At 41.8% G+C, this 12,500-nt stretch overlaps 1 protein-coding gene across 1 annotated transcript in view; it reads right to left on the reverse strand.

Annotated features, from left to right (window-relative positions):
* The window catches only part of LOC311225890 (uncharacterized protein), a 381,841-nt gene that overhangs the window by 137,228 nt on the left and 232,113 nt on the right, over window positions 1–12,500 (reverse strand). The window contains exon 5 of the mRNA XM_084311282.1: window positions 5,423–5,492. Within this exon, the coding sequence (XP_084167408.1) occupies window positions 5,423–5,492 (70 nt within the window). The remainder of the gene's footprint in view (window positions 1–5,422; window positions 5,493–12,500) is intronic.

Consider the following 12,500-nt stretch of genomic DNA (forward strand, 5'->3'; position numbering starts at 1 on the left):
AGGAAGACATGGAGAGCTGTTAGCTTAATCACCACCAGTTTGAGAATAAACTATACAGTAGGGCATATTGAAAATAATAAACAATACAGTATGGCATATTGAAAATAATAAACAATACAGTATAGGGATTATTGAAAATAATAAACAATACAGTAGGGATTATTGAAAATAATAAACGATACAGTAGGGATTATTGAAAATAATAAACGATACAGTAGGAAATATTGAAAATAATAAACGATACAGTATGGAACATTTAAGAATAAACGATACAGTATGGCATATTGAAAAGAATAAACAATACCGTATGGAATATTGAAAATAATAAACGATACAGTATGGAATATTGAAAATAATAAATTATACAGTATGGGATATTGAAAATAATAAATTATACAGTATGGAATATTGAAAATAATAAACAATACAGTACAATACAGTATGGAATATTGAAAATAATAAACAATACAGTAGGGACTATTGAAAATAATAAACAAGACAGTATAGGCTATTGAAAATAATAAACGCTAAAGTAGGAAATATTGAAAATAATAAACGCTACAGTAGGGAATATTGAAAATAATAAATGATACAGTATGCAATATTGAAAATAATAAACAATACAGTATGGAATATTGAAAATAATAAATGATACAGTATGGAATATTGAAAATAATAAATTATACAGTATGACATATTGAAAATAATAAACAATACTGTATATGATATTGAAAATAATAAACACTACAGTATGTAATATTGAAAAAATAATAATCGATACAGTATGGAATATTGAAAAGAATAAACGATACAGTATGGAATATTGAAAAGAATAAACGATACAGTATGGAATATTGAAAATAATAAATGATCCAGTATGGAATATTGAAAATAATAAATGATCCAGTATGGAATATTGAAAAGAATAAATGATACAGTATGGAATATTGAAAAGAATAAATGATACAGTAGGGAATATTGAAAATAATAAACGATACAGTATGGAATATTGAAAAGAATAAACAATACAGTAGGGAATATTGCCATCATGTTTTTTCCCCACAAAATGATGTTTCAGCAGCTGTAATCTTCCTGTGTGTCTCCTCTCAGGTATCAGAACTTTACAGGCAGTTTCACAGAAACATGGACACTGCCTCGCGCCGCCGAGCACGCAGTCACCACATGGGCCACCCATTGTTGGCATCGATTCAACGGGTTTATCGTCCACATCAGACTCCGTGTGCTGCACGCTTCAAGGAGGCCAACATTTGCGTAATCCTGGTCAGAACAACGGGCAGGCTACAATATATTTGCATTTGTTAGCCATGCTAACAAATACGTCACCCATATTTATTATAATATAATATTACACGGCTTGGTTGAATGCTTGATTCTGATTCGTCAATTGCTGAATTCAGCCGTCTGTTATTTCTTGATAATGGCCGCTGTTCCTCTATAACAGACCTGTGTCTAATCAAAGCCTCAGAGCACTTGGTTCATATCAATCCGCACTTCCGCATGAAGAGGTTCCGGCCGGGTACAACTTTGTTTAATACTTCCCAAAGGTCAGTGAATACCACAACCACTACACCAGAGGAAGCTCAACAAATCATGTTAAACCCAGATTCGGCTCAAACAAGGGACTAAACACGTTTCGCAATTATGCCACAACAATGTGGAACGCCCTACCCAAAGCTGTAAAGGAATGTGAATCCCTGCCCACATTCAAAACCGCTCTTAAAGAGCACCTACGGGAGGCTGCAATTCGAAACTGGCCACCGTAAATGCCCAAAACCCCCACCACCTCCTAATAGACAGTCTCCTCCCCACCGCATGTATATATTCCCTCCCCGCCGTATGTATATTTTCCCTCCCACCCACCCACCCCCTCCTAATGTACAGTCCCCTCCCCATCATATGTATATACTCTGTCAGGATCTAGGGGTAACAGTACTGTATATTTGAATACCGTTATGTCACAAATGTATCAGTACTAAATACCTATATGTCCCTATGCCATAAATGTCATGTATGTTGTGTATGTCATAAATGTCTATATGAATTGAAAATGTGGGACCCTGATGGAAACAAGACAAACGTCTTTCTCAGGTCTGCATCCCCTTAACAATTGTATGTATTGAGCCGTACTGTATTGTACCCATTCTGCAATCTGTTAAATAAAGTTTTCATTCATTCATTCATTGATATTATTCAGACACTGTGGCAAAAAACGTTACGCTTCTCCATATAACTAACAATTAAGGCTAATTTGAAGATATTTGGAGAAAATTTTACTTTTGATTCATGATGCGAATGCGAGGGGATTCCGCAGAGTTACTGGGCTCCAAACACTACAGACAGGGAAAAGTGGAGCAAGATTCTGTCCTCCAATCCAGGCAACAGCAGCACACCTGGTGAGTGTCTACCATAGTAGCATGTCATCTAGTAACTAAATGACGCGATAAGCAGTAGTGTATCCTCCTAATATTACAGTTGCCTGATTTTAGTCATTGTGTTTCCTAGGCATGTCCACTGCAAATCCACTGCAAGAACCACATGTACTGTATGAATAATAATAAATAATAATAATATCTTAAATGTATATATTTCAGGAGACCCAAGGCGCTTAACAGGAGGGGGCAGCTAAGGAAGGGGAACAGGGAACAACGTAACAACAACAAAATAATAATCAAAAGGAAAGAAAGAAAGAAAAGAAAAGGGAAATCAGAGTAATTTACAAATTTGGTGAAGAGGTGGGTTTTGAGTTGGGATTTGAAGGAGTGCAGGGATGCAGCACTACGGATGTTTGGAGGGAGTGAGTTCCAGAGGGTGGGTGCGGCCACAGAGAAGGCTCTGGGACCAACAGTCCACATGTTGGTGGTGGGGATGGAGAGGAGACCAATCATTTCAATATTACCAAAGAAATCCCATTCACTTTGTCTCACTGTACCTTCAATGGAAATGTTCAGTTTAACATGAATACTAACACTAAATAGGCTAATAATTAGCTGCTAATATGTGTACTAGGCATGCTATGCTCGCAGGCAGCAGTCAGCCTATGACAGAATGCCCAGAAGGCACTATTTTCTTGAGCGGAGCATCTGCGGATGTACAGTAATGTAAACACATTCTAACTAAATAAAACCATCCTTGTTATAGCCTTTGTGTCAACTGTCTATTTATTAATTTCTTTATTAAGTAGCTGTGTAATAAGGGGCGGCTACGTGGCGTAGTGGGCAAGGCACTCGCCACAAAATGCTGGAGACGCTTTTCCACATTTGCTTTCAGTTTAGCTGGTCGTCCGTACTAATACACATTGGCCGTATTAGGGGGTGGGAAACTGATGGGTGGGGATCGGGCGTTGTGGACAGCGACTCCCAGTGGTGCGTTATTGAAATCATCTGGGGTGACACGCACCACGTGCACGCGCGCTCCCGGCGCGTGCGCGCGCTCCCGCGAATGCGCATTTAATGTCCCCTCGCTTGGGCACAGACTAAAGACAGTGCCTAATTGCCTCTACGAATGGAATGTAACACGTCTTCACAACAAGGTTAGGTGTGAATGTGTCTGAGAACGTATTTAACACACCTGACGACCGGAGCTATTGATATGCAAATAGCGAGTGAGGTTACACACCGTGCTACCCCGTCCCATGAACAACGCATGCCTGGCGACTCCTACAGGTCGGTTGGTGCGCCTGCGCAGTAGAATCAGGAAGTGTCGGGGGGCAGCGTGAGCCTCCCATGCGTTACTCCTCGCCACTGAGAGATCGAGCTGCGCAGGTGAAAAGATGCGACTGCTGTTACCTCAAGTACCGTAGGGGACTTGTGCTATGTATGACTTAAGGCCTCTGCATGCTACAGCAAATTCAAAGCAACTTCGACACAACATCGACAAAGCAACGGTGTTGCAGACACTCTACCTTTATGCTTCTGCAAAATCAACGCGCAGCCTATGTAACATTGTACCCCGTATGTAGCTAGGTTCCCTAGATAGATGACGCTTCCCTTCTCAACCAACCCATTGATAAAAGCAGAAAAATAAGCATAATTTTTACTTCCGGGCGAGGGGTTTCAAAATAAAAGTGCGAGTCTAAAAGCACCGTAAATACGTTTATTTTTTACAATATCTAACGTTACACGAACCTAAACTAATCTAAAGTTAGTTTAGGTTCGTGTTAACGTTAGATAATGTACAAAATAAACGTATTTACGGTGCTTTTAGACTCGCTCTTTTATTTTGAAATTCCCCGACCGGAAGTATTATAGTGTCTGTTGCTAGCAGCTTAACTTTTGTCAGCAGGTTCTTTGCTTTTTAACGTAACTTCATTCGTTTCCAATGGAGAGGAGAGAAAGACCGGCTCACATGCAGCTCAAACTACCTATTGGAATAAATTAATTGATTGATGTTTAACTTGTCCCTGTGTGTGTCCAGTCATTTCGACTAGCAAACGTTGTATTTAACGTTAAAGTTACCTCAGGATACCATTGTATTTAGTTGATTAGCTATGTAGCTAATGTGGATAGCATTTTGTATAGCACCAATGCTAGCTGGCTGGCTACAGCTTTATTTACTAAATTATGGAGGCTTTTTTATCGTCAAGGTAAGAGAGGATTTGTCATGATCAACTGAAGGCGTATGCTATGGAACAATATGTGCTTGGGTTTTCAGAAAAAGGCCAGCTATGTGACGCTAATTATTTAGCATCAACGCTGGCTGGCTACAACAATGGCGGATGGTATTCTCTGCGAGACCTATATTATTCTATGACAGCCCCGCCCCCATTCGCTAACCAACCAATCACTGCTACGCAATATCAACGCAACGGTTGTTTAGGTTAGATTTTGGAGACATGTACGCAGATTCCTCGCAACACAGTCTACAAGACCCTAAACAACAACCGCGCTGAAATCGCGCTGATGTTGTGTTGAAGTTGCTTTGAAGTTGCTGTAGCATGTAGAGGCCTTTAGTCCACATTGCAGCCGGCTTGTGTGAGGCAAGAAACAGCGTCCGTGACAGGGGACGGTTGAATTGGATGATACGAAATTGGGATGGGAGAAAAATATAGAAAATGGGAGAAAAAGTGGATAAAAAAAAAAAAAGTAGCTGTGTAATAAGCGGGATAATTTATGGCCAGCCGGTCATTGTTGAGATAAAAAATCCGACAGGCTGAATAGGTACTCGTGACACCAAAATCGTTAGCTCTGATTTTTGTGGGGACAGAGAGACAGACAGACAAACACCGTTATAGACGGCTTGAGGCCGTCGGGTCCAATTCTTGACCGCCATTGCTTCCGACTCCCTGGTCCAGTGGACAGTGTTGTTCTACTGCACTGTGTGATTAGCCAGGAAGATGCTGTGTGATTGGATGTTGATTATTTTGTTTCTGTTTTAAAAAAAAAATGTAAGCAAGTGGACTTACGTGGAGTCATTGTCCTTCTCTTGTCCTTTCTTCCGTATCCCGAAGGCCTTCCTGGTACGTTTTTTCAATCCTGAGCAGACAACAAAGGAGAGAGAGAGAGAGAGAGAGAGGGTCAGCATTAGAAATACAATCTCTTCATTTGCCAAGTAAGTTTTTACATAATACCAGGAATTCATCCTCTGCTTTGCACCCAATAGTGGGGCAGCCACAGTCCGGAGCCTGGGAACCAACCCCCACTTTCACACCAGTGCCTTGCTCAAGGACAATGCCAGGAGTACTGTATGTACAGTACCTATAGGATGCATGTATTTTATGGTATACAGAGATAAAATTTTAACTACACACATATAACTACACAGATAGAACATGTAAACTACACAGAGATAACATACAAACTACACACAGAGATAACATGTAAACTGCCCTCACATCTGCCCTTCCGTCTGCCCTCACATCTGCCCTTCCGTCTGCCCTCACATCTGCCCTCCCGTCTGCCCTCACGCCTGCCCTCACGCCTGCCCTCACGCCTGCCCTCACGCCTGTCCTCACGCCTGCCCTCACGCCTGTCCTCACGCCTGCCCTCACGCCTGCCCTCACGCCTGCCCTCACGCCTGCCCTCATGCCTGCCCTCATTGAAACATATCACAAACATATTACTACTGTTATCATGTGACCCTGGCTCAATGAAACATATTACTACTGTACTGTTGTCGTGTGACCCAGACTCAATGAAACACATCACAAACATATTACTACTGTTGTCATGTGACCCCGGCTCAATGAAACATATTACTACTGTACTGTTGTCATGTGACCCAGACTCAATGAAACACATCACAAACATATTACTACTGTTATCATGTGACCCCGGCTCAATGAAACATATTACTACTGTACTGTTGTCATGTGACCCAGACTCAATGAAACACATCACAAACATATCACTACTGTTGTCATGTGACCCCGGCTCAATGAAACACATCACAAACATATTACTACTGTTGTCATGTGACCCAGACTCAATGAAACACATCACAGACATATCACTACTGTTGTCATGTGACCCAGACTCAATGAAACACATCACAAACATATTACTACTGTTGTCATGTGAGTGTGACCCAGACTCAATGAAACACATCACAAACATATTACTACTGTTGTCATGTGGGGGCCCACCAGAAGAAGGCATGTGACTCAATTTGGGTCCGGGACCATAGTTTAAGAAACCATGCTTTAAAATATATAATTCATCCTCATTAGAGAGAGGTACAGCGACGTGTGAGAAAGGCAGAACACATTAAGCACATTGATTGTGAGGTGATGTCAGCGTCGCAGACTAGCATGTTGTGGAAACTCTGTGACAACACATTCTATTTCAGCCTGTCTGTCATGTGACTCCAGGAGTGGTTATGAATTCACCCTTCAGGCTATAAACACTCATGGTCAGAACGGACTGCCTCTCTGACTGGAATGACCATTAGCACTCAGTGATCAATACACCAATACTGGACAGAACAATAGAACCCATGCAGCCTTGGAGCTTGGAGTTGGACGTCCCGTGATGAAGACCGGGAGGATGCGACCCTATCTGCGCCGCCCCTGTGCCTCAAATAGATCCGCTATCAGCTCTATCTTTAATCTTTCAAAATGTTCAGTTGCTATCGCATGCACTTATCTGTGTTTCACTACACATATGAGTGCATGCTTACCAACTGTTCACCTGTTTTATTGCAACACTACTATCACCGACATCTAAGAAGGAGGACCCCATCCCCACCTACCGCCATCCGGTCAACCAGACACCACAGACAATCAACACCTTGAACTCGACGACATAAACCAAATAACGAACACAAATGGACTTCATATATTTCACCTAAACACAAACAGCCTGAGACCCAAACTGGCTGAAATCAGACAATTGTTTTTAAACGGTAAGGCTAACATATTGTGTTTCACAGAAACAGGATCCAGAGATTGAAATCGAGAACTATTCAATAGTCAGGAGGGATAGAAACCAGTATGGAGGTGGCGTCTGTGTGTATATTCACAAAGATACCAAATTCATCAACCGTACTGACCTTAACCATGACGAGATTGAAACAGTTTGGATTGAAATCTTATTTGAAAGGGCGAAATCAGTACTAGTAGGCACAATCTATAGACCGCCAGAACACAGTGGCTTCTATGACACACTTGATGGGTGTTTAGCCGGGGTGGAGGGCGTAGAAACAATTCTTATTGGGGACTGGAACACGGATATGCTACGTAAAGCAGCACCTGTCTTCAAGGCCTTCAGTAGGTTTCGTGATCTACACGGCCTCAGCCAGCTAATCACCCAACCCACAAGGGTATGTGAATCAACTCAGACTACCATTGACCTCATCCTGACCTCTGACAAGTCCAAGATCTCCAATAAAGGGGTTATAGCATGCGGGTTAAGTGATCATTATATGATATTCTGTACCCGCAAAATGCTAAAGCAAAAGGCTGGCTGTCACAAAACAGTCACATCTAGAGACCTCAAAACCTACTCTAGCGAGGCCTTTAACCTTGAACTGGAGAGCCTGGACTGGTCAAATGAGCTCAATGGTACACTGGTTGAAGAAACATGGCTTGGCTTCAAATTTTTTTTTCAACAATACTAAACAACATGGCCCCCCTAAGAACCACCAGGGTAAAAAATCGCACTGAGCCGTGGATGAACACTGAAATACTGACCGATATGAAAGCCAGAGACAAAGAATGCTCTGAGTTTCGTAAAAGTCAGTCAAAGCTTACCAAAAGCTCGAGCAGTGAACTCCAAGCCCACGTGACTGAACTCAAACTAGAAAGAAACAGACTAAGAAATGACGTAAACTCCATGATCAAAACTGCAAAAAAAATGTCATCAATGACAAAACTGAGGAAAACAAAAACAAACCACGTGAACTTTGGAAATTACTCAATAATCAACTAGTCTGCAGTAAAAAACTTAAAACCAGATTCTCAAACATAAACATAAAGACGGACAACACACTCATCACAGACAAGCTGGATGTAGCCAATTACTTAAACACTTTCTTCACAAACATAGCCACAACACTGGTAAACAAACTACCCTCCCACTCAGGGCATTATGGGGTAGAACACATAGTAGCATACTACAAGAACCTAGGGGTCCACAAAGACGACTTCAAACTGGAAATGGTAACAACAGATGAGGTACTCAAAAAACTGAGCGCCCTCCAACCGAACAAGGCCACTGGCCATGACAACATCCCCTCCAAATTCCTCAGAGATTCAGCAGCCGCCATCACCCCAGTCATCACACACATAATAAACCTCTCCATAAAACAGGGACACGTCCCCAAGGACTTCAAAATTGTGAGAGTAACACCCCTGCACAAAAAGGGCAGCAAATTAGACCCAGGCAACTACCGCCCTGTTTCTATCCTTACCTCCATCTCGAAAGTCATGGAAAAAATAGTATACGAACAGGTCGAAAAGTACCTCGCAGAAAAAAATCTAATCTACGAATTCCAATCTGGCTTCAGAACATCCCACTCCACTGACACATGCCTTCTCTATTTGAATGACCACATCAAACAAGAATCTGGTAGTTGGTTTATGACGTTACAAACGCGAAATAACATTATACATTACATAACGTTACAATTGTACAGTTTCGAGTTAATCAGTCAGCAGCCTCCACTGATGTTATGACGTTACAAACGCGAAATAACATTATACATTATATAACGTTACAATGTACAGTTTCTAGTAAATCAGTCAGCAGCCTCCACTGATGTTATGACGTTACAAACGCGAAATAACATTATACATTATGCTCCGCGAAATAACATTATACATTATGCTCCGCGCTTCATTCATTCATTTCATTTGGGACCTCTGCCGCTTGCAGGGACCTCTGCCGCGCTCGCGGCAAAAGGGGGCGGGGGGTCGTGGCCAATCAGAGAAAAGCTGAACACAAGTTGGTTGCCTTTAATATTCACGCTGCCCATACCTGTACCCCCCCCCCCCCCCCCCCCCCATGCTGCTATGATGCCTGGATTTCCCCAAGGGGATCAATAAAGGAATATCTTATATTATCTTATCTAATCAGTCGACTGGAACTTTAGTAATTTAGTTATTCGATTAAATGTACTAATTGAGGGTGGCCGGGTAGCGCAGCGGACTAAGCATCTGTCTACCACCACAGAGACAGTGGGATCGAATCCAGCTGTGGTGCTTCTGGGTTGGCCGACCGTCCATACTAACACAATTGGCAGTGTTAGAGGGTGGGAAACCCGGCGAGGGTGGGTCCTGGTCGTTGTAAACAGCGACTCCTACAGTTTGGTCGGGGCGCCTGCACAGCAAGGGAAGGATCTAAGAGAGGTAGTGTGACCTTCCACACGTTACACTCTCCCAGTGAGAGTCCGCGCTGCCAGGTGAAAAGAAGCGGTGGGCTGGGTACACATGTGTCGGAGGAAGCATGTGATAGTCTTCGCCCTCCCGGACCGACGGTAGGGGGTAGAGTGTGCAACGACCAGGAAGGGGATTGGGAATTGGCATAACGACTAACATTGGGAGGGGAGAAAAACGGAAAAAAGGAGGAAAAAGATTTTTTTTTTTAAATGTACTAATTGATTAGTTGACAATATCCTTTGATATCGATATATGATATATTTTGATATACGGAGAATGTCTTTAGTCAAGAACGGGCCTGGATCAAACTCCTAATGCGATGTTTATCCACTTGACCTGTATGTCATACAAACATCTGTGTGCCGTCGTTCACAGAAAACCTTTCATTTTAGATTTTGGATGCGTTTGTGTTTTCAAGTTTCTTTATTCTTTATTATTTGTCACAATAAAATACAGATATTTTACAATGAAATGCTTGTTTCTGTATGAGCCCCTTCAGGATCCGTCTCTGCAAAATAACAATTATATGAATGGACTGTAAATAGACTTTTATCCAAAGCGCTTTACAACTAGTGCCTCACATTCACCCATTCATTCACACAGCGACGGCGGAGGCGACCGTGCAAGTTGCCGACCTGCTCATCAGGAGCAGTTAGGGGGTTAAGTGTCTTGCTCAAGCACACTTCGACACGCTGCCTGTGAGAGGAGCCGGAATCGAACCGGGAACCTTGCGATTACCAGATGAGCCCCTGTCGCCCACCGAACCGCCAACGAGGGACACAGCTTTGAAATGATCAGATCACACTGCAGGAGCAACACAACACAGCCCCAACTCACCCAAAACAGAGAACACTCAAAACGTATATGGACAGATCTCTCTCTTCTGACAGGCCACTATTAAGGATCGAGTCCCTATGGGATGTGTAGTTAATACTGTAGTCTTTCCTCCACTCTCCTCTCCTCTGCTGATGGAAGTTGTACAGTAAGTAATGAAGTGAGAATAAATGAAGAGGAATTAAATGTCGAGGTGGCTGGTGTGTGTGTGTGTGATGCCATTAAAATGAGCTTCATAGTGAAAATTAAACTGGACATCCGACCGCCTAGGAAAACTCCCAAGCCTCACGCATACAGGTTATGAGAGTTTAGATACCCTCGTCCACCTCAAAGGGCTTCCTTACAGAAATTCTACACATCGATTTTGAAGCCATTAACATGAGCTCGGAATTATGAAGGTGTAATCTGTGGTCGGAGATAGTTTTGAGATATTGAGCTTTAAAGATTCCACATCTCAAGCTACTAACATTTAAATATATAAAATGTGCTGTAGATAACATTCAACCACTAGATGTCGCACTAGAGCATGTCATTTATCCAATCAGGTGCATTCCACATGGGGGAAATGGGAAGTAGGGAGAGGATACATACATGTAAACGACAACATTCACGTTGAACCCGCACACAAATGATTAAATGATAAATGTATTAACCTCATAAACCTAGCCATATTTTCAGAAAATCCGCCTAAAAATAGTAAAATACATACCTAAGTAAATGGAAGATTGCTCCACTTCTACAAGGTCCATTTGCATGTTATTGGTATCTATGACCATCTATGGATCTCAGGGAATGTATTCCCAGTGTCATAAATATTGTGTCTGTTACTAGGCTTGAGTAAATTGTAATGAACCAAAGGAGAATATCAATTTTCTTTTTTTCCCATCTTTGACTGCCACTGAGCTCATTCAGCACGTTCTTGAGATCACGTGTACAAACAAATCTAAGCTAATTAATAAAGGGCAGATGAATAACAGGAGGTTTTGTAGATACAGTACTGAATTCTGCCATCCGGACACATGCAATTTGAAATATGATTATAGAATAGCAGGCCTATAAATGACCTTATTATGGCCAATTTACACATCTATGGATCGGGCCAAATCTCCCCTTTCCAATGGCAGAGCTCAATCTGGATTTAGTATCACCAGGTATCCCTGACAGGGCAGCAAAAACCGTGAATGAAATCTACTGTATGTAATGTAAATTTCTCCGCCATTTTTCATCAGATTGCAACGCCGTTTTTTGCTAGACGTTCACAGAAAGGTAGAAAAACTAACTGCTTTCTGTTTTATGGCAATAACGTTCAGGTTTGTGGGATATGATCCCGAAAAATAAGAGAAAGAAAAAAGTCACGCTAGAAGTCAGATTATTGACAGGGGCTGGTGTGAGCTGGAAAGTGTAGTTTTTTGAAATTCAAAAGCCCATCGAAAGCCCTCGGTCACTTCTCTCAAAAGACTACACTCAAGCTAGGTTTCGCCAAATCCTCTTTTTCCGACTCGATGCCCTGAGATTTCTATAAACTAATATTTCACTAATACCACTTTAAATCATTGGTAAACAAACGTAGTGCTGAAAATATACACTTTGACTGCTGTTTTGACAGGGTTAGGGTCTTTACTCTTGGCTACATTTGAAAAAAAAACGCAACATTAATTTATACATTCTGTAGAGATGGATTTATGGCGTGATGTCATTCTCATACCGGTACCGCTCGGGCGGTTAAAAATGAATGAATAGCTATTTCCTAAGCAAGGTCTTAGAATTGCTGCTAACTTTAATACTATTCCACAAATACTTCTACTTGGACGGCAGCGATGAGTTCAAATCGTAT

This window comes from Notolepis coatsorum (assembly GCF_963971535.1).
Source record: "Notolepis coatsorum genome assembly, chromosome: 3".
Taxonomy (NCBI): domain Eukaryota; kingdom Metazoa; phylum Chordata; class Actinopteri; order Aulopiformes; family Paralepididae; genus Notolepis; species Notolepis coatsorum.